Source organism: Colletotrichum lupini, chromosome 9 (genome assembly GCF_023278565.1).
Source record: "Colletotrichum lupini chromosome 9, complete sequence".
Classification (NCBI taxonomy): domain Eukaryota; kingdom Fungi; phylum Ascomycota; class Sordariomycetes; order Glomerellales; family Glomerellaceae; genus Colletotrichum; species Colletotrichum lupini.
The window spans coordinates 1,539,314-1,562,427 of record NC_064682.1 but is presented as its reverse complement, the minus strand read 5'-3'; the positions used below and the strand labels follow the sequence as shown (position 1 = coordinate 1,562,427).

The following is a 23,114-nucleotide window of genomic DNA, read 5'->3' as shown; positions in this document are numbered from 1 at the left end:
GACACTCCTCCGCTAAGTAGCGGCGACCTCACCTCTCGACCCCTCCTCCGGCTAGCCACCTGGGTTGAGCCGCAACACCACAGCTACATACCAGTCCTTGCTTGCTTAAGGACTACTGCCCTTTGAACTCAAGATACCTCACTGCATTACGCCGGGCATCATGTTCTCTCAGGTACGCGCGCCCCCTCATCTCTAGCTCTCCGCAAAATCGGGTGGTTACAGCCGCACGGGGGCTTTCGGTGAGGCTAGATGGATTCATAGTGGATGCTCAAGAGCTACGTTGTCTTGTGATGATGCCTATTCAACACCCTCCGAAAGCTTCATGTAGCCTCAAAAGAGCTATGTCACCTGTAGAGTACACAGGAACTGACACCAAGGACAGAAGAAACCATATTCCGCCGTTACGGTGAGCGTTGAGACGCTGACCGCCGAGACATACGATGAAGATGACATGAGTGGCATCCCGGACCTTGTGGAAGTCATCAAGCTGCAAGCTTCGGGCCCCGTAGAGGCTGCCCGCGCCATTCGCAAGAAGCTCAAGTACGGCAACGTCCATCGCCAGCTCAGAGCTTTGACCATCCTGGACGGCTTGATCCAAAACGCTGGCCCACGTTTCCAACGAGCTTTCGCCGACGAGCCCCTGTTGGAACGACTGAGGGTCTGCGGAACCTCTGATCTCTCTGATCCCGACGTCAGAAAGAAGTGTACCGAGTTGTTCCGCAGCTGGGCTCAGTACAAGAGCACGCCAGGCTTGGAGCGTATTGCGAAACTGCACCAGGTACGGCCGACGTTCTTACTCGCCGATGCCAACTAATTTCTTTTAGGAACTACCCAAGCGCAAGGTTGCTGTGACTCAGGAGCGATCCAAAGCTGTGCGGGAGACTGAGAATCCTTTCGGGGAAGAGGAAGAGGACAAGCCTCCTTCGCCCACCACCCGTGCGGGCGAGTCATCCAGACCTCAGCAAACGCCGTACCTGCCTTATGGCAACACATCCAATGTCACCAACTCCTTTAGCCACTCCAAATCCTCTTCCCATTCTGGTGGCTCCTTCTTCGGGTCGTCAAAGGATAAGAAGAAGAAGGACAAGGACAAGAAGAGCAAGCGCAAACCCTTCAACCTGGAACTGGAAAAGGACGCAATGAAGAGCGCGATTGCTGAAAGTTCCATCGCCACAACCAACCTGACCAACCACCTGCAGAGCATCAACCGTGAGAGGGAACGGATCTCTGATAACGCCCAAGCTGTCCAGCAATTCGAAAGCTGCAAACAGCTTAGACGAAAGATCCTTCGTTATGTAAGTCACGTTCGCGCCTCGCCGCCTGATTCTTTTCTCTGACTAGTTGCCACAGATCCACCACATCGAATCCGAAGAGTGGCTCGGCAGTCTCCTTCGCGCCAACGACGAGCTTGTCACGGCGCTCATGACGTTTGAGCAGCTCGACCGCTCGATCGACGCCGACAGTGACTCCGACGATGAACTTGCCGAGCAAGCTCACATGTACCGAAGTAAGCGTCCACGTGTTCCTATCAATTCTCAAGAGCTCTACTAATAAATTTACAGTGGTGACAGAAAAGGCCAAGCAGTCCATGTCTCCGCCTCCCCCTGATGTTTCTAGTCTGAGCATCGGCAACACTCCGTCCTCCCGTCCGCCTGCTCCACCCCGACCGGTCCCGATGGCGAGGCGTTCCCCGCCCGCACCGGCTCCGGCGAAGCCCCCGAGACCTCCTGTCCAGAAGGTTGTTGAGCCTGACTCGGAGGAGGAGGAAGACGACGATGACCCTTTTGCCGACAAGAACGCCCTGGAGACGCCCGCGACCGAAAGAGCAGAGCCGAGATGGTGATACCAAACCGTCATAACTATTTCCCATCATACTTTTCTATCTTCTTTGTGCTTTTCCCCCTCTCAGTCAAGGATATCCTGTGATGATGAGGGATTGAATAAGTGGTCGAGAGACTGCATCAGGTGCAAGTTGAAAACCTCAAGTCGTCTAGCAAAGCGCCCCGTTTAGGCATTTTCATTGATGAATGATTCAAGAGCATACATATCTACTATTTCGGTGCTATTAATAATGCGCACTACTATAGAGTACATAACGTTCCCCTTTCCAAACATCCGAAATCGGTCACCGACTTCCCGCCGTTGGTACCGACTCGGCCTCAACTCCCCTTTGGGAACAGCGCCCGGGCCCCCAACGTCCCCGCCGAGCGCCATTCCGGGAGCTATCGCCCGACGTGCCCCCGCCGGAGATGCCACGATCCCGCAATCCCCTCGGCGGCATGTGTTTAATTTTTGCATCCTGTCAAAGCTCCCCCTCGCGGTAGAGCTCTCTTCGATGTCCAATGGGATCCTCTCTCGCGGGGCACGGGTTTCCTCTCACAAGCTCGGCCGAAGCTCTTGCTACTACATCTCGTGGATAAGACGCAAAACAAAGTTGTGACCCCGCGGTTCGATGTGACGTAAAATCAGGGCCCCGACGTTGCACCGCAGTGGGATTTATTGAATCCCTTTCGATTATCGATAAGCTCGGGCTACATTTTGGTAACGTCTTCCGCGACTCGCGCAACGGCATGTGGAGCGGAGGGCCCGATGGTAACGCGTGCGGATGGTGCATCGAAAGTGAGATGTGACATGGAATAAGATGAGAAGGTTCCCTTTTCGGGAGGGGCCTGTAAGAAGAATTCCCGTGAGGCCATCGCGACTCGCGAGGGATGTTCCTGCATGTCATTTACGAGGATGGCGGAGAGAATATTGGCAGTGATTCTAATCCCGCACGCTCAACCCGCCATCGCCGACCCGGGGGCAGCAAGAATGACCGTCAGACATCCTCCGTCTAAGACATCTATATGAGTGAGCTCTCCTCCTCCAATGCCATGATCTTGTCTCTTCAGCCTCCAGCAAGCGTAGGTCACTCACTCATTCCCTCCCCGAAAGTCCGCCAAGATGCTCGCCCTCCTCGCCTTGGCCGTGGCCATGGTCACCGGCGCCCACGCCGCCGCCAACACAACCACCACGCTCACCCCTGTCCTGCGGCCCGAGTGCAACAAGACGGACCCGGCCAACCTCGTTCCGTCCAACGACATCACTCTCAACTACGGCGCCGCCGACGACGTGAGCCTCGTCAGCGTCGTCCTGGCCATGAAGTACCCCTCGGTCGTCCTCGAGGAGGTCGCGGCCATTGCGAGCGTCGAGTGCGCTGAGGACGCGAGCATCACCGTCACCTTCAACGCCACGGCCGCCTTTGAGCAGACGTCTCAGCAGTGGCAGGCGCTCGACGACTTTGTCATGGTCACGAATCACCTGGGTAACTGCGATGCCGAGAACGAGCGCGGCTTCTTCTTGGTTGACACCGTTACCTGGGACGCCGAGACTCTTCAGGTTGTTGCGAACGCTCACAAGAGCGACGTTGCCAACACGGCTAGTAAGTCTTTGTCTCACGCCTTACACAAAGACATGTGCTAACCACCTGACCAGCATCTACGGAGATTTCCTTCTCCAACGTCCCTGTTCAGAACCCCGCCAGCAAGCGTGACATCAAGTGGGACGACGGCGGCGTTCACATCACGAACACGCTCGCCCTCCCCGCCGACACGAACCTCTTCACCTACGACCCGTACCTCTCCGTCACCGCCGACGAGGCCTCCCTGACGTCCAACATGACCTTCTCCGGCACGCTCAAGTACAGCATCATCCCCCTCAAGGTTGAGCAACTCGCCCTCGACATCGACACCACCTTTGACGCGGTCCTCGGCCTCACCGTCGACGTCAAGGCACCGTACTCTGGTAACTTTACCTACGACCCCGAAGACCTGGGCTACGTAAGTGATCACTTCTCAATCTTGCCGCATTACACCGACTAACATCCGAATCCCAGAACTTCGTCGACATCCCCGGCATCATCAAACTCGGCCCCGCAATCGGCTTCGCCATCGGCGTCGAACTCGAAGCCGACGCCAAAGCATCCATCACCACGGACCTAGGCATCTCCTTCCCCGACGCGAAACTCCATCTCGACCTCGTCGACGCCGCATCCTCCTCCGCCACGGGCTGGGACCCCGTCTGGACCGCGCGCGCCAACATTTCCGAAAAGGCCGCCGTCGGCGTGAACCCCTACGTCGACCTGGGCGTCGAGCTCGTGTTTGAGATCCTCGGCGGCGCCATCGATCTCAGCTCGGGGGTAACGTCGCGCTCTAAGCTGGTGAATGACTTTGTGCTATCTGCGAGCCAGGGGGTGAATGGGACGGGTATCAGTGTTGGTCAGAACAATACGGGTTGTGAGGAGGGGCTTTCGGTGAAGAGTGATTTCTTTTTTAGCGTTGTTGGGTTTGCGACGCAGTGGTGGTCGCAGGAGCTTTACAGTGTTGAGGTGCCTGTTGCGGATGAGTGTTATACTTGGTTGTGAGGTGTGGTTTATGAAGTTCGATGATGCGGCTGCCAAGGTCACTGGGATCTGAATGATCAATATGGTGATGAGATGAATATTCTGAAAATCCCACATGATGTCGTTGTATGAGAAACGAAATTGACAAGTCTTCAAGCGTCAACCTAGAACGAATGCTCGTGTACCTGGAAAGACATCGAGTTGGCTTGTCTAGGGTACTACGGCCGATTGCAGATGATGGTTGATCTCAGGTAATTTGGACCTTGTCTGCTGTCGATCATTCCATCTGGAGACGAAAGGAACCAATCTTTCTACCGAGTGTTCTTTGTCCGAGTTCAGTTCAGCCCTGTCGATTACCTCGAAGAGAGAAAGGATATGCCGAGCAACCCTGCAGGCGATGTTCAATCCCTGCGGCTCTATCTTTGAGAAGATTGAGAAACTTCCCTTGGCTATATGGCCTGAAAGAAGCAAGTCACTTGTGCTAATATCTATTACCTACGACCGAATCTGGTTTCTCGATTCAGTCATATGACGCTTGATAGGAGACTCGAATCTGCCGTCCTTCCGGAGCAGCCGATTAAGTTTACGATATAGAAGCTCACGAATGGTGAGATAGGGATTGGCAGTCTTCGAGAGCCGGCATCCGTGTGTACAATCTAGGACAAGACTTCAAGAGGAGGCTCCGAGAAACAAAGACATATATCTCAATCTAGAGATAGCTAGGTGCTTTTATGGGTTACTCTTGGCTTCAACGCCATTTGAAATACCTCAACGTCTCAATGACGTGATGAAGCCAGTAGCCAGGTTTTCCCGGAAGATGTCTTAAGCTATATGCTAGTAGTCTCTTCTTCAAGGGAGTGAATCATACGCACTTCAGTCAGCGATGCATTTGAGGAATGATCGCATGCGAGATAGCCCTGTGTACGAAATCCTCCTTGAGAATGTTCTCCTGAGTCCTTTCGTGGCCTTTCCATGTCAGTGCTCTCGCTATCAGACTAAAAACTTACTTTTATTAGCAAGCACTCACTCATCGAAGCCAAGGTATCAAACCCCAAAAGGATCTTGAAATTTCATCGTTTTCACAGATGATACGAAGCCGCGGCACATCATGGCTCACGCTGTCTTCACTCTTCATCCAAGGCTCACCAGGTCTAAACGCCATACTTGTGAAGAATCCGTCCCCTAAGATCGAGCTCGTAGGGAATGATACTCGGTTTCGAGGTAGTTTTCGCTTATTGAGACCCACCACTCAGTCATATTCTGTCACTCGACGTGGCAGACGCAGTGAAGGATTTCCAGCTTGCGACAAGACCATACACCACGGGACCAATTTCAAAACTGTGCCCAGTGATGCCTCATCAAGATGAAGCCCCTCCATTGAGTCGTTCACCAATTCGTGAATTGCATGCCTCTCGGTGTGCGCCCTGACAAGCCGCTCTAGGCAGAACATGACACGGCCCGATACCCATGTAAGCTACTCTGCCTTTTCTTCAGGGACTCCTTCGCCCTTGTCTCCGGATATGCGGTGCGGCATATCGTCATGAGATCACAAAAAGCACTCTCAAGATACGTACCGTATCTAATATAGCCCAACGGAGCAATTCTTCCACAGTTCGTAGCCTTTTCGAGTGAACTGAGTGGCGAGTATGTTGTTTCATGGGTGCATATATACGTCCACTGCATGTACTGTTGATCCATGCACTTTGTTTGGAGCGCGAATACATGTAGCGTTCGCGAAAGCTCCTCATCGCTGGATTTCTTACCGCTATTCATGGCGGGAGGCATAGAATATTGGTGACTTACACGGTGAATGCATCCATCTTGCATTACGCTCTGCTACCTGGATACCACGACAAGCTGGGTTCTAGCATGAAGGCAGCTACCTTGACAAGACTACATAACCAAGTCAATTCCGGATGCAGCGCCTGAAGTGTACATCTATTTCTCCCAATTCTCCTTGAGCAAACCGGCGGTGAGGAAGGCCTCGTTTATCCGCCGCGTTTAGCCTAAAACACGCGTGCTCCCGATCTGGCATCTACCGGTGAAGAAATGCTGCACGCGACCCCCTTGCCAATATGGTCTTTCTGATCTACTGGAGGTTGATTCGAGACAACATCTCCTTCAGACCTGTCACCCATGTTAAGGAACCGAATCCCTGGGAAAGATGGGGTCGGTTGAAATACCACCACTTCAGCCATGATGGATGGCACTGCCACCCGGAGTGGCTACGCCATAGGTGCGGTACTATTCCTCTGACACAATATGATGTTCTCTGGGTTGGGAAGAATGTTCACCAGTTGCTCCGTACAATGGCAATAGCCATGCCAGTGCAACGTGCTTGAAGAATATGGGGTACATGACCCCTTGCTATATAATATCAGCTCTACGAACAAAGTCGATGTGGCTTTCATGATCACTTGGTGTGTGTTTAACACAATTCAAGTTCAGGACATCATCACTTCGGATTCCATAACTGTGCTCTTGCTCAGAATCCAAGTCGCGAATACTCCAACCTAGTAAAAATTCGGGTATTAACCAGTCAATGATAGCAATAGAGAAGTTTTCTCTTCTCTCAAAGAACCGTGGAGGCACTTGACCCGAAGTCCCGGGCCCGAAATTGCTGGAAGAAAGTCACCTGGTACACAAATTCTCACCGAGTAACATCATCCCTGGCACCTCGGTCAGCCACAAGCGATGCTCAGCGGAAGGATTTCCCAACAGAGTCACATCCCGCTCTCTTCAACCTTGGCTAATCAGTCTGACTTGCCAGAACACCGGACCGAATAACGGCTGAACAAAGTCGCGCATCCTCCACCCTCAAACAAGCCGTTACGCGTGGCTGTCTCGATCCGTGAAGGAGCGCCTTGTGACTGCTGATCCGAAGCCAGAATCCGCAGTTCGTAATAAATGGAAACCAGGAAGAACTTGAACGACCTGTCCAACAGTGTCCGAGGACCCACGTCGGCCGTACGGCCCCTCTCTCGCTGAAATATCATCCCGGTTTCCTCCCTGTCATTTACGGACAATGAAGCTCGCTCCCGGCTGCACAAGGCCGGGGGCGGGGGAGAACTAACTGACCTGTCGCGTCACAACATCCTGTACGACGGTACCCAGGAATAGACAAGATCTGACCCAATCGTGTCACGCCTTGCATAAATCGCCAATTCTTTTTACCCTCTCTTTTCCCTTGTTCGTCTCACCTCTCTCCCCACGGGACATGCCTGGTCCCGCCCACCGCGCAGTGCGAGGGTAAGCCGAGTATCGTGTCACCCTGTGTTCAGTACCTCAGCCCAAAGTCTCCATACAAGATTGAAGCACGATTACCACACATGGAAACACCATGGGTCCTGCTGAACGACCCCGTCCGAGGCTGTCCTGCGTGGCACCGCGTCTACTAGCTTCGGCTCGGGTTGCGGCCTCCGCTGACTGCGAGATTTGTCGGGCCGCGCGATCGCTAAGCCTGGCTCGTGGCATTGGTCTACAACCTGTTGTACTCTGAGTTGAAGAGGCGCCAGTCTCGTATATGATGACATGGACTCTTCGATGACCTACCTTGAATCCCTATGGCTTGATCCGGCGACCCCGAGAATCTCAGCATGATCTATCTGACAGCACACTGCGAGCCTTTCTCCTGGGACACGCATGTGTTCTGAAACCTTTGGCTTTTCTGTGATGGAAAGAAGACGCGAAGAATGGCGTGAGAGGCCGGTTTATGGAATGGGCAGGCGAGACAGCAAATTTGACTTCATCGCACAAACTTTTGCACATGACCTTCACAACAGATTCTTGCGCACCCTAAGGGACCTTTGAATGTTCTTTTTAAGATTCTAGGGATAGGTACAGGATACTGTTGATGCTTATGTCGGCCGAGATACCTCACCGTGATACCCATTCCGAGTTCGTGTCGGTCGTAGCTGTGCTCCTTGTGCTTCTAAGTAGTTACTCGAGGCTGAAGAGATCGTCTGTGTAAACCCGTGTTGAAATATGTCCCCTTCTTGGGTCGGAAACGGAACACAGTATTCATGCCATGTTTCCCAAAGCTACACAGAGACAGCGGGCTCTTTTGAAGCCGAACGGCTGCCTGCGTCCGCCGCTCAGGTCCAAGGCACAGAATCGTGTTGGTTTTCATCTTGGCATATCTTTTGGCAGCAGATGCCGAACATGAACACGCTCAGGATCAAGGTGGTCATCATTGACTGAGACCGTTATCGCCATACAGTACCCTGCGAATTTGTAGCTACGCCAGCTTATGCTTCATCGAAGGCAAGTAAGCAAGACCTAAGGATATCGGGCTGTTATGACGTTTGGCACTTTGCGGGTACTTTCGATCGGGGTCCTTTTATGGCATGGATGGAATACTTCCCGAGGGGATGAGCAATGAATTGTGGCTTACTTGTATCGAGTTCTGTGGTAAGCTCATCAAACAATCTAGGAATCGAGTAGGTACAATGTCCGTCACTTGGGGAGCTGACCTGTGAGTTTATGTAGCGTCTTGTATCAGGCTTCCGCATAAGCGGAAGCCAAAGAACTAGACTGAATAAATAGTCTCAGGCGACATTAGCCTGGTAGAGTTTCTTTTCAGCTATCTATACCTATTGAGTGAAGGAACCACTTGGTGATGCTATGTCGTGGTTCATCATTGGCAGGCGGAGGGTTCAACAGCGGCCTATTCCTCGCGTCCTTGTCGCTGTGTATGTCATCGAATACCCACCAACCTTGACGAGCGATATGCCAGTCCTGAAGAAATACTTCCATCATAAGGATGGCCCACATGTAGTTTGCAATGCCCTATCCGAAGTATATTCATACACCCTTGGACATAAGGAGTAGGTTCCAAGATAGAGAGGTAGTATCCGTAAGCCACCCGGCATTGCAGTTCTTCAACGAGGATACGCTGGCGGCAGCGATCATGGGAACGATCTCTCTGCATCTTCACGTACTGGAAGCTTTTTGCAATGCACCCGCGGACACCACGGCTTCCCCCGGATCCTGCTGTTATGGAAATTGACTTCGCCGCCGTCTACTTCGTTCGAAACCTCACCGATGTTGCAGACATATTTCTCCACAACCTCACCGAAAGTGATGTCGTCAGCCCACGTCTGACCACCAGTCTCTCTTTCAAGACCTGGCCGTCAGCATCTTTCAAGTTTCCCCAGCCAGGCTCCCCAGATAAGCACGCAAGATATGTAATATCACGCCACGTAAATGTCGCTTGAGCATCTCGGCCCGCAATCTATCGGCGTCAGCAAGATCCACGCCACTCCCGCTCGCCCCGGAAGATCCTACCGCGAGATACGCAAAAGCTAGAAGAGCGAAAGGCCCGAACCTGCAGCGTGGGGGATAGGCTTGAGTTCATGAAAAAATATCTCCAACGGCCGTAGGTATTACACCCCGGGCATGACACCAATCATCTTTTGGTGCTCACATTTGTGTCGACTGAGCAAAGCCGAAAGCCTCACGTAGGAAGTGACAATAGCCGTCTAGTCTGTCTGAAATAAGACCCCATTCAGTAATTGCGCTGCATGTTTGCGCACCTGACAATCAGAACCGAGGTCTATTTGCTCAGCCGCGGCGTCAAACGGCCAACACATCAATCACACCCAACCTGACGAAAAGTCATCGTTGTTGGAGGGAAGACTTTAATGTGACGCTATGCTGACGGTCATTTCCCCCATCACCCACGGCGGCGGCCCGTCCCAAGCCATACCAAAATCCCCAAATCTTTCCGTAAGCCCGCGATTTCCGCCGACCACGGAGGGATAACGAGTCCAGCATGAAGGCTTCTGGAGATTGACTGAGACCACCGAGGGGGGCTTGGTGACTCAGGTGAGGCCTTCCCGTCCGCTGCCGCCGAGGATGCGTGGGGGCTGACTTCAGAATTGCTGCTGTCTCGGACTGGCTTGCGCGCCGCCGCAGACCTGCAGCGAACATCCCGAGGCACAGGAAGCTGTTCAGAATTACAATGGCGAACTTCTTCGCATAGGAGACTGTGACACGGAAGCCGAAGCAGGGAGCGACTTGCTGACCTAACGTGCGACTCGTGATGATACCCTCATGGTCAAGCCCCAAGCGACGATGGCGGTAAATCGCTAAGTCATACGCCTTCCGTCCGATACAGTTCCTGCAGTAGGCGGCGACCCGGCGGTCTAAGATTCTTCACCGCATCTCCGGTCCCTGACTCTCCCGCAGTGAAAGAGCGCGGCGCGGGGCATATCGCCGGCTAGATGCGCATGACCCCCTTCCTCCTCCGTCTCAGCGTTTACCTCTACTCTTCGTTCTCACCCAACGACGAGTGAAGGGTCCGGACACCACGCTCGCGTCAGCAGAGTCAAAATCACGGAGAAAAAGTAGCCATTAGCCTAGCTGGAGACGATGGTAGTGCCACATGCGCTTCGTTTCCCCCGCCTTTCGAGGGGAAACGACCCTTTGCCGACAACCGTTGGAAGGATACAAGCGTGCGGCATGGGGGAAAGAAGGCGCGCTAGATGCTGAAAGCAGGCACATCTGATCTGGTGGTGTGAGAATAGAGATTTGGCATATGCTTTTTTGCCTTCTTGCAATAATTTGGCTGACCTTCCCATTACGGCATTTGTTCCCCTGGCCGCTCCACGATGGCGCTGGTCAGCAGCACCTGGACGGGCAATGTGGATGGTCAGAGGCGGCAAAGAAGTATCGTTGTTGTGTAAACATCAGTTTCGCCGAGGTGTCATTCTCTGACTGCGCCGTTTGCGCTCAGTACATGCAATTTTGCTTTTCATTGTGTACCGCGTGACTAACTTTTGGAGTCATCCTTGACCGAACAGAGTCGCAAAGAAGAAACGGACAAGAATAACCAACGATGCACCCAGGCCACCTAAAACAGAAAACACATGTAGACGAAAATAGTGTCTGAAAGACGCTCCTGGAGTCTTTCCGTTACCAAACGTAGATTGCAACCTCGAGCTGTCAAATAAGCACACATAGGGGAGATGGGAGACGCGGGTGTGTGTGCCCCCGCGGCAGCGCTTCAGACCATGGGGACAAGCGCCGCCCCTCGAGGACAGGAACCCATTATAGATATTTTGGGTGATGCGAAGGGCGGCACCACCATTGAACCATAATCGGGGCGAGCAAGAGACTATTGAGTCGCAGCAATGCGATGCTGAAGCCTAGAGCTGCAGCTCAATGACGGTGATCGAGAGGCTCAGCAGGGCGATAACCAATGACAGTAAGGAGACACATGCTTGCTGACTCTGCCTTATCGATGCCACCCACCCTCTCTCATCCATCCATCCAGCCCTTTGCTTTATATTTGGGCGGAAGAGGAGGGGGAGCTTTCTTCAGCTTGCCTTTCAGGAGTTGCAAGGGGTCCATTCGAAACAGCGTCACCAGAGGGTGAATGAATCCTGGGGCGGCGTAACCTGTTGGAACGAAAAGGAAGACAGCAAAATCTGGGGTTGCAACCGTCGACCCCAGGTTACAGGGAATCTTTTCCGAACGCAAACGGATTTGTTCCCGCAAATCTTGGAGTCATGGGAACAAACAACGGATCAATGTCTGCAACTAGCCTCCGAGACAAGGGAACTCAGAATAAGCTGGAGGATTAAACAAATCTGGGACCAAGAAAAATAATATCAATAATATTGAATAAAATATTCAAGGTCAGTAAGTAGCTTTTTGAAAGTGTGTATTTCCAAAGCGACGGTCTCATCTCCAACCTCTGGTCCACGAACCGTTTTGATACCCACCTTGATGTTTCCCGGATTCAAGGATCACGGTTCTTGGTTCACCGTATCTTGTAAGTTACCATTGTCCTGTAGTGGAAGTATCGAAATCCACACTCCTGGCCGCGATGGTCACATTTCCACTCTTCTCGCTGCTGGAACCTGGCCGAATGACCAATTAAGGAAGCCGACGAAGCTGCGAGAAAGATTGGACTGCCGGGCACAAGCCGAACCGACGACGACGCCACCGTCTCCATTCAATGTTCCGCATGAGGCGATATTCCGGGGAACCTTCGTGGAGGTCCCACGTACGGTATTTGCAAGCCTCGCAGAATGCGGAGAGAGACTGAGGGGGCTTGGCAAAAGCTCCAGAGTATCTACGACGATTGTGGACCTAACTCGGTATTCTGTCCGCCGAGCGAGCGCCAGCTAAGTAGCTAGTTCGGGAATCGGCTTCAGATTCGCCATCGCTGACCAGAAGCAGAGTCAAAAGATGTTTGGGCGCGTGAGAAGCGTGAGGAGCGTAAGAAAACAAGAAATGTGAAAACGTTCACCCGGGGGGCCATTGAAGGGTGGAACGAATGGAAAGCGTGAGCGTAAAAGCCAACGAGATCAGATGAGAAGAAGAACCGGAGCGCGGTGGACCAGGACAGACCCTGAATCGTGCTCAGGTTGTGGTGTGCACCACTGCACCCTGATTTTTCTTCGAAATCTCCTCTTACGGCAAGGTAATTGTAATAGTACATACTGCGGTAAGAACTAGGTGGCCAAAAAGTTGGTTCTTCCTGGGATGGTGATAGGAACGAAAATCAGGGTCTTGACTTTTGACACTTCAACGGCCAAAGTTGGCAAAACCATCCCATGCGACGGTTCCAGTTCCTTGGTTCGGAAGTGGGATGAGTCGTACCAGAAACGGAACGCAAGAGAAGTCGCTGAAGAAGACGTCAGTTGGAGAATTGGCTAATCGAGGATTTCCTTGGTCTGTGAATGGTTACAACGTGAATGCGACCTCGTCCGTTACAACTTTACGGAGGGTGTTCCGAAGCGCTTCTCATACTATGCCCGCCATCTACCACCCCCTCTCCCCCTCCGCGACTCCAAGAAACGGGGTCTGATACTCCGCCCTCCGTGTCACGATGCAGCCCGGCGGACGCCATCTGGCATCTTGTCTCTTTGCTGGGCCAGGTGGGCTCTACACTAGTAACCCAACCCCTCTCGTGGGATTTTCTTGGACGCAGAAATTTCGCAGAGCATCGTGACTTTGCCGGGAGAATCACCACCCACCCCCCTCGACTCCTCTGTGGCGGGCAAACGTCCCATTCGTGGACCAAGGTGTATGTGACAGAGAGTCCCAACGATGTGGATAGGCTACACTAGACAGAATGGAACTCGGTGCGACTACGGTGGTGACAGCTAACGGAGCGGGCCCCGAAAGAGAGAAAGGAAGAAGAAAAAGTTCCAGGTTCTCCTCCTTCTTCTCCTGGCATCAGAGAGACAAATCCACTATTGTGAAGAAAAGCGCCAAAGACGTTGCCCATTTCCCCTCTTTCTCGAAACTGGGATTTGTCCCGTTTGATATTCACCCCTTGTCGCTCGTCTCGTGTCTCCAGGCGCAACAAAGAGGAGAAGATACTTCGGTACGGGAGCGTGACAGTCCCAGGTGTTTGCGTAATAAACGTCCTCTCAAAGGCTGGAATCACTTCGGTCTGCAGGGACCTGCTATCCCCGCCGCCAGGGAGCGGTTCTACGGCAGACTGCAAGAGGCACTCCGCCAAAACCGTTCTTTTTAATAGACCTACGGCCACTATAAATTTAAAGTATTAATAGCGCGACTTTCTTATATATATAAATAAATATTATAATAAATCCCGTATATTATTATAAAGAATTACTTATAACTATAAGTAATAATAATTATATAAGGGTAGTTATGCTACTTACCGGAAATAGGGTAGCTAGGGGGCATATCCTCTTTACTAATTTCTATTACTAATTAATTTCCTTTTCCTTTTAACTAACTTAATATTCCTTAAGTAAGGTAAGTAATCTACCTACGCCCCTATAATTACTTATTAATAACTATATTTCGCTTTATTATACTTTATACCTTTTTTTACTTTATTTTTATTATTATTACCTAATTATATATATAATTATAAGTATAATATTCGCAATTTACTAATTAGAAATATTAATTAGGTATAATTAGGTAATTTTATACGTAATTACTAATATAATTTTTATTAATTAGTAATTATACTTCTTTTTAAGCTAATATACGCGCAATTATAAGTATAATTACGCGTATATACTTATTTATAATTCAATTCTTTTTATTTACTTTTTTCTTTAGTATTAACTATTTATATATATATACTAACAATTTCGTATAGGACACTCCTTTTTTTAATAATTATATATACTATATAATATTTATAATAAGTGCTTAATATAGCGTTCTAGCCCGTATTAAGGGTATATAGCTCCTAACGGTCCCTATATATTAACCTATATAATACCTTAATAACCTTACGTTTTATAAAATAACCTCTTACTTCCTTATTAATACGTATACCTCTATATAATAGCTTCCTTATTATACGAATTCTTACGTTATTTATAAGCTCTTTATCTTCTTTTTTAAAAACTTTTTACTAGATCTATAACCTTAGTATTATATAAGTTAATATATACTACCCTATACTATTTAATATTATTATATTAACTTATATAATCTAGCCCTAGTATTAGATTAAGCTTAACCCTAAGATTATTAAAAATAGCCGTTATATACTCCCGGATATTACTATAACTCGTACTTAAGTTACTAATACTATCTAAATAACCGTATATAATAATACTAAAACTAATACTAAGTTATATACTTATTATAAAGCTAATAAAAGTATTTTCGCTAATTACGTTACTTTTTCTAGCACGTATAGCTTTAACGAGGTAATGCGGGATATTCTTATATAGAATATGAAAAGTGAATATTCATATAGAAGCAAGAATATATGAATATAGGGGAAATAAGCGTATATAAAAGAGGTTTTTGTAGTAAAGAGAGTAATATAGTTGAATTACTATATGAGAAGTTGCTTGCTTAACGAAAGGTCTAGGTAGGCAAATACACGCCTACATATAGGCATAAAAACCTCCTACTAGAATATTCCATTGCTTATTAATTATGATATAATTAATAAGCGTATACGTAAGTGAATGCGTAATCGTAGTACGTAATTCCGCCTTGAGTAAATTCCAGATTATTCAGTTATCTTCCAGTACTTTCCATTGCTCACGTAAGCTTATATAAGCAGTATTGCTTACATAATCAATACCTATAATAATCTACAGAAATAGTAGATTAATATGGTATATAGTTTGCTTACGTAATATTGATAATAAGGCGAATAATAAGGTAAACAAAGTTACCTTCGTAACACTTTTATAAATAAGGGCTATTTTAATTATAATTATATATTTACTATATACGAGTATATACTCGTTATGCCTCTCGTTATTATTTATATATTACCCTATACTACCTTATATCTATTTATAGTTTATTAATAGTTCGTATTAGTTCGTAATACGCTTATTAAGGTCGTTAAGCGTAGTCGTAACTATAAAAATTATAATAAAATCCGTATTAGTACTCTATTTAAGTTTCTAAGTACTATCCCCGCTATATACCTCCGTATAATAATAAAAGCCCTTAAATAAGTAGCTAAATAGGCTAAAAATAATAAAGAGAGTATATATAATAGTATATAGGATTATAAAAAGCGTTATTAACTTATATAGACTCTAAATAAAGAGTAATTAATTCGATATTCTTATATAGTATAATATAAGAGTTTATATAAGTATATATTTAAATATAATATAGTTAAGCTTAATACCTAAGTAATAAGGCCCTTATAGAGTTATAAAGTACTTATTAACTATAAGCTAGAATATACGCACTTAGTTTAGCCCGTAAAAGGCTATAACTAACTATATAAAGGCTCCCCCTAAAGTTTAACGTTTTTAATAAAATTATAAAACTTTTATTTATCGTATATTATTATTATATACTTTTCTATCCTTTTTAATATTATAGATCCCTATAAACGTCTATATTTTTATATATATACTTATAAAACCTTATAAATAAAAGAATACCCCTATATATTATTATAATTATATATAAATATTTACCCTTTACTTAAAATTTCTTTTTTAGTTTTTTATTTTATATATTACTACTTTTTTAAAAATAGTACGACTGCGTATTAATCTTTTACTATATTAAATAATAATTATCATAAAATTAAAAAGTAATTAAACTTATAATATAATTATTATATATATCTTTATAGTTTCTAATATTAGAATTATAAAGCGAACTTTTAAACGTTAACTTATAAAATAGAACTTATAATAAGAAGAGCGTATAGTCTTTTTATAATAAATTCGGGATACGGCCAGTAATAAGACGCCGATAACTTAGTAACCGGTATACGGATCTTATTATAAAAGAACTTTTTAAAAAATAGAGCCCTTATAAAAAGCTTTATAAGCTTTAGTTTTATAATATACTTATACTTATATTATAGCCTCGCTAATTAAGTACTTATAGCCTAATCTCTTATAATTCTAAAGCTTTTATTTTTATAGAATAACTAGTATAAATAATAATAAATTACGGAAACGAACGGAACGTTAATAAAACGATACTTAGTTATTAGTAAAGAGTTATTAGTACTAACGAGCTATAGTTATCTAGAGTTAACTACTTAACTTTATTCTATCCGAGAGAACGAGCCTACTATAGGGCGAGTCCTACTTAAATATTAATATTTATAAAAGAGCTAAATTAAAAAGATAATCGGGGCAGATTACTTTTATAAGCTAGTTACCTTATTAACACCCCGAAGACCCTATTTATTATAAACGGGGTATTTATTAATAACTAATTACTAAACGTACGAGGTTAAGGTGCGCATAAAGGCGCAAATAGTACTAAAATAGCTAGTTTAGTAGACCCTATAGGCCTAATAATAACCTATTTTTATAAAATAATAGAAATAATAATTAAAAATCGAAACTAAGAACGGCGTTAATACGAAGAGCTCGTTTAATAGCTTATTAAGTAACTAGCGACGTGTCTAGGTTAATGAGAATATAAAAAGCCTCCTTTTTATAACTATAAACTAATTAGAAAAGAGTTTACGAGTACCTAAGTAGTAAACTAGATTATTATTATAGAAGTAGGTAATAAGCTTTGCGCAAAAAGCACTATAAAATAGTATATTAAATAGGCCCTATTTAAAATATCCCTATTATTATAAATATAATAGTATAATTATAAAAAGAGCCTCTAGGATCCCCTCTCTTAGGGCGACTTCTTAGCGTTTATTTATTAATAATACGTAGACCCCGAGACTTAGGAATAAGAATACTATAAAGAGCTAAGGACGAAGAGGCTAAAAAAGGGCTAGACCCCTACTTAGTTCTTTACTAAGTAGTTAGTAATCTATTATAACCTAGGTATAGAAAATATAGAGAATTCGAAAGTAGAGGTATACTAGTTCTTTTTTAAATTACTATCTTAGCTATAAGACGATCTAATTCGTTATAGGGTTTTAATTAAGAGAGTATATAATATAACTTACGAGGCTAATAAATTATAGTTATTAAATTAGTAAAAGAGCGGCGACTAGTTATAAAAGGACGGTAAGAAGAGGCTATATCTATTATTAAAGTAACCGCATTAAATATCCCCTTTTTATAAAAAAAAGAATAGGGAGAGCTCTAAGGGGCTAGGCTCTAGGGACTCGCTAGGAATAATATTATAAAAGCCGTATAATAAGAGTACTCGCGCCGAGCTATTATAAAAGCGTCGTAATAATAATATTAAGTACTTTACGTATAATAAAATAAGCTATATATTTAATAAGTATTAAAAAAATAAGTTAGGAGGTAGGGGCGACGATAAGCCGACGTACCCCTAATCGAAGTTAATATTAATAACTATTTAACGGGTTATTATTAAGCTAAGAGTTATAGAGGTCGACTTATTAAAAAACGAGTAAGCGTAAGTAATATATTTAATACGCTTACGCTAAGTATTAAAAAGGTACTAATAAAAATAATTACGAAAGGTAGGGTAATAGTTCTGCGAGGTATTACTAAAAAGCTAGTAAAAGATAATATAAATATATACTCCGAGATAGATATTATTAGTACTAGGCTCGTAACCTACTTAGGGTTAACCCCGGCTACTACTATAGCTCTCTCGTTAAGGGACTTTTAGGGTAAAGCCATAGGCTAGGGGAAAGCTTATTAGTTAACGCTCTTCTTTATTAACTACTATAGGTAGCTAAGGAAGATTTAGTAACTATTCGTTATAGTTAATAGGGATAAAAAAATAGTAAACCTCTTATTATTGCGACTATTAATAGGCTAAGAGGGTATTTATATTAATATAGTAACGAATATATAGTTATATAAGCCTATTTTAGTTACCGAACTAGAGGTAATAGCTCGCGATATTATTAAAAATTGCGAGAGGGTATATATATTATATATTACTATTATAAGAAGTATTGCGAGGGTAACGGAGACTAAACTACGAGGGGGTCTATTATTAGAACTTTAATTAAAAATAGAGACGTTCGATAAGTAATTAGTAAAAGGACCGTAGTTATATAGCGGGGCAGAATACTTTATTAACCTAGTTCTAAGTACTAAACTACCGTATAGTCCTATCTATCCGTTAAGTAAGAAATAACTTAATAAGCTTTATATATATATTACTAAGAACTTAGCGAACGGTCGTATTATATTTTTAATTAATAAGGCTAGGGTACTAATCCTCTTTATATTAAAGAAGGACGGTATGCTACGCTTTTATATAAACTACCGCGGGCTAAATAAAGTAATTATAAAGAATTAATACTTACTACCGCTTATTAGTAAGCTCTTAAATAGGCTTTACAAAGCGAAATAGATCTTAAAAATAAATATTAGGGATACTTACTACTATATTTAAATTAAAAAAGAAGACTGATAGAAAATAGCGTTTTAGAGCTAATACGGTTATTTTAAATATATTATTATACTTTTTAAGCTAACGAACGTACCCGCGACGTTCTAAGCGTATATTTACCGAGCGCTCGCTAACTTACTAAATACTTATTATATAATATATATAAACGATTTAATAATTTACTTAATAATAAAGGAGTAGTATATAGAGGATATTAAAAAGGTCCTCTAACGTTTGCGTTTAAATAGGCTTTTTATTAAATTATTAAAGTACTCGTTTTATTAAAAGAGGGTCGAGTTCTTAAGTTATGTTATTATATTAAAAAGAATTAAGATTAACTTATTATAAGTGCGAACGATTACTGACTAAAAGGCGCTAGAGTTTATTAAGGATATTTAAGTATTCTTAGGGTTCTATAACTTCTATTAGAAGTTTATTATTAAATACTTAGGTATTATTATACCGATAATAGTATTATTAAAAATAGAAAAGGGGTAAATAAGGGACTTCTAATAGACTAAGGAAGTAAACGAGGCGTTTAATTAGCTAAAGGTCGCTTTTACTTTAGTAATTATATTTACGTATTAGAACTTATAATATATTATACGGGTAAAAACCGACGCTTTAGTTAAAACTATTATAATAATTTTATTATAGTAGGCTAATAAAGAATAGTAACCCGTTACTTATTAGTTATAGAAGCTTATAGATACGGAGTAATAATAGGCTATAGGCTAATAAGAACTACTCGTTATAATAAAAGGGCTAGAGTACTAGGCTTACTATTTCTAAGGCCTTTTATAAAAGTTTATAGTCCTAACGGACTACTAAGTACTTAAGGGAGTAATTAGCGTACCGGCACGGGACTTTTAGGGAAGGCTTACGAAATAAGTATATAAATTATTAATATTTAACTTTAACTTAGAACATTAGCTAGAGAAAACGAACCTAGCGGACGGTTTGTTTAGAAGGCTAGATTATATAGAGGGGGAAGTATTTTATAAAAACGTCCTCCCTATACTAGCTTAAAAGCTACGTCTTATTAATAAATTACTACCCGACGTTTAGTAAAGGATAATTAGCTTAAAAGGATAAAATAATATTATTAAGGTATATATTTAAGTAGTTAAGGCCTCCCTTTGCGATCCTAACTAGATATCGGCTAGCTCTAGGGATAGGGAATCCTCTCCCTAATATTAGTAGCGTGTTATAGGGCGCACTAATAAAATAATAATAATTATTATTATAACGACTCGAAGTAAAAAAGTAAGAGAGTTATTAGCGAACGCTCGTTAACGGTTTAATAAAAATAAAAAGGAGTTAAATAGAGCTAGGGTTATTATATTAAAATAATATATCTTACGCCCTATTATAAAAGAGCTTATAAAAAGCAAAATAGTATTCGCTTCCCGTCTTTTATTAAAAACTAAGGAGCTTATTAAAGAACTATAAGCTAAAAACGAGTTTTATATATTATAATTAATAAGAGTTCGCACTACGGCCGGCGAGCTAAGAGTATATTTACTTAACGAATAAAGTATATTATTTTTTAAAAAAAGACTTATTATTCTTTAAATAGAGTCTCTTTAAATAGAAATCCTTTATTAATACTACGACGACTATAGGGTAGGTTATATAAGAGCTACGAAAACTCTCGAGCTAATTTAAAAAAAGTTTTATTAAAAAGATATTTAACGAGATATTTAAAAATACGTTAAGAACTATAAGTATTATTTAGGAATTATAACCCTAAGATATAAACTATACGGGTAGCTATAGTTATTATTACTACTCTTATACTTATTTTAAAAAATATTTATAGACTTTATTACGGGGCTATTACTAAGCGCTTATAATAACAGTATAAAGTATAATAATATCGTAGTTATTATTTATTATATAATAAAGTTCGCGAAGTTCTTATTTACTATTAAAATACTTAACGTAATATAAATAGTAAGTATCCTATACCGAGAGGTCGAATATAAGTTTAGTATACCTAAAAGTATTATTATAAATAAAAATAAGCTTTTTATAAGCGCATTTTAAGAAGAGTTTGCTAAAGAACGGGCGATATATTATTAACTATTTACTGCGTATTACTTATAAACGGATAGCTAAACGGAGCAAACTTATTAAATATTAAAAAAGTATTTAAAAATCTATACTAAGGGCTCGCTAAATAAGTAGGTAGCGTAGTTAAAAAAGGCCGAGTTTATATATAATAATAATTAATACTTTATTATAAAGGTATCCTTATATATAGTACTATACGGCTACTACCCTAAGTACGTTAAATATATACTTAATTATAAGGTTATAGTCTAGGGGGTTTAGGAAAAGGTTTAGAAAATTAAGGAGATTAGGACCTAAGCTACGCAAGCGTAAGTATAAGCTTTTAAGAGCTAAGTAGCTTATTATAATAAAAGATATACCCTAAAGGAGTTTAATTATAAAGAGGTCGTCGGCCTATTAATAAAAAATATATAATTTAAAAATAATAAACTAGTGCCGAGATATATTAAAGTAATAATAATTAAAAGGGTAGGGAAATAAGCTTATTAAGTATATTTATTAGAGTAGTATTAGAGAATATATAATATTTTCTTAGTTTCTTAGCTTAAGTTATAAAGAAATTACCGAACGGTTAGTAACTAAATAGCAAATCTCCTAAAGTTAGAAAACGAGTAAGATATTTAAAAAGTTAAAAAAATCGTTACGATATAAAGCGAGGGGGGAAACTTACGATATTTTATTAAATAGGCTAAGTAGCTTACTAAGTATAATATATAAGAGCTTATTAAGTATTTTAAAAGGGTAGTAGAAGTAGTTAATAAATTCAAATACTATAAAAAAAGGGTATATATAAAATAGGATAATAAACGTTAAGTTTATAATAAAAAGTTATTGAAAATAAGTTAATTAATAATATATTATAAAACCCTTTTTATCTAGCCTAGCGCAATCCTTAAAAAAAAGTAATAATATTATAACCCTTAGTAATACGTTACTAAGAGATTACTAAGATCTAACTACGTAGGGGGAGTAACTTATATAATATTAGTAGTAATAGTAGTAGCTCTAATATATACTTTTAAAACTTAATAATTAATAATAATAGTCCGCTTAATAAGTAAGAAGCGGGGAGGTTTCGTACGCATACTTAACTAATTACTTAGAATAAGGCCGTTAACTTTATTAATATTATAATAAGTAAGAGGGAGGTAGTTAAAGTTATATAAAATATTATATATATTAATAATAGCGGTTTATAAAACGTTCGCTACTTAGTTGCTATTAGAGGCTATAATAAGAGGTATAATAAGAGCTATAATAAGAAGTATAACGGGAGCTATAATAAGAGGTATAACGGGAGCTATAATAAGAGGTAGAGTAAGAGGTAAAATAGGGGCCGTAACGCTATTATCGTTAGTAACGGGTTAGGGACGGGGGACGTTATCTAAAGTAACGCTCTTATAGTCCTAGTCGAGCTAAGGGACCTTAATAATATTAATATTCGTAAGGAACTTAGTAACGTCGAACTACTTATTACGACCCGCGGCTTTAACCTTAGTATAAATAATAGCCTTATTAAGCCGTTATAGAGCCTTTATTTAAAATAAAAGGAGCGTAATACTAGCCTTATTAAAATTTAAAATAATATAACTAAGGACTAGGGTACCCTCGTTTATATTAAAAAGAGCGTTATAAATAGGGGTTAGTAAGTTATTAACGTTAAAATAGTAACGCTTATTACGACGCTAAAAAAAAAGAATTCTTTAAATTACTACCGAGCTCTTTAAATTTAGTATCCTCGCGCTAGGACTTATTAAACTTAAACTTAAAGTCGTCCCGCTCGTCGTTATTATTAAGAATATAATTAGTAATAAGAATACGCTTTTTAATAAGAGTCCGAGTCTTAAGACCGCGAGAAATAGGGGTAATATTATATATAATAATAATATAAATAAGTACCTTATTTATTAAGAACTTA

The 23,114-nt window shown here is 42.5% G+C and overlaps 4 protein-coding genes across 4 annotated transcripts; 2 read left to right on the top strand and 2 right to left on the bottom strand.

The window, feature by feature from the left end:
• Positions 1-160: 160 nt before the first annotated feature.
• On the top strand, positions 161-1,843 carry CLUP02_16360 (VHS domain-containing protein; the record flags this gene model as incomplete). Its single annotated transcript, XM_049295282.1, has 5 exons — positions 161-172; positions 386-778; positions 825-1,295; positions 1,351-1,507; positions 1,563-1,843. The coding sequence occupies 5 exons, from the start codon at positions 161-163 to the stop codon at positions 1,841-1,843; spliced, it is 1,314 nt and encodes a 437-aa protein (XP_049152429.1).
• Positions 1,844-2,302: 459 nt separating this feature from the next.
• On the bottom strand, positions 2,303-2,728 carry CLUP02_16359 (uncharacterized protein; the record flags this gene model as incomplete). Its single annotated transcript, XM_049295281.1, has 1 exon — positions 2,303-2,728. The coding sequence occupies one exon, from the start codon at positions 2,726-2,728 to the stop codon at positions 2,303-2,305; it is 426 nt and encodes a 141-aa protein (XP_049152428.1).
• Positions 2,729-2,943: 215 nt separating this feature from the next.
• Positions 2,944-4,402, top strand: CLUP02_16358 (uncharacterized protein; the record flags this gene model as incomplete). Its single annotated transcript, XM_049295280.1, has 3 exons — positions 2,944-3,421; positions 3,475-3,818; positions 3,875-4,402. 3 exons carry the CDS (start codon positions 2,944-2,946, stop codon positions 4,400-4,402), a joined length of 1,350 nt encoding a protein of 449 aa, XP_049152427.1.
• A 2,808-nt stretch (positions 4,403-7,210) lies between these two features.
• CLUP02_16357 (uncharacterized protein) lies at positions 7,211-11,602 on the bottom strand (the record flags this gene model as incomplete). The annotated part of the gene is made up of 24 exons (XM_049295279.1): positions 7,211-7,390; positions 7,460-7,508; positions 7,582-7,652; positions 7,711-7,876; positions 7,934-7,982; positions 8,038-8,138; positions 8,262-8,295; positions 8,354-8,551; positions 8,775-8,914; positions 8,991-9,118; positions 9,191-9,305; positions 9,356-9,496; positions 9,559-9,614; positions 9,668-9,707; positions 9,807-9,899; positions 9,982-10,031; positions 10,064-10,527; positions 10,561-10,601; positions 10,664-10,694; positions 10,753-10,885; positions 10,955-10,985; positions 11,019-11,112; positions 11,178-11,498; positions 11,551-11,602. 24 exons carry the CDS (start codon positions 11,600-11,602, stop codon positions 7,211-7,213), a joined length of 2,778 nt encoding a protein of 925 aa, XP_049152426.1.
• Positions 11,603-23,114: the final 11,512 nt, after the last annotated feature.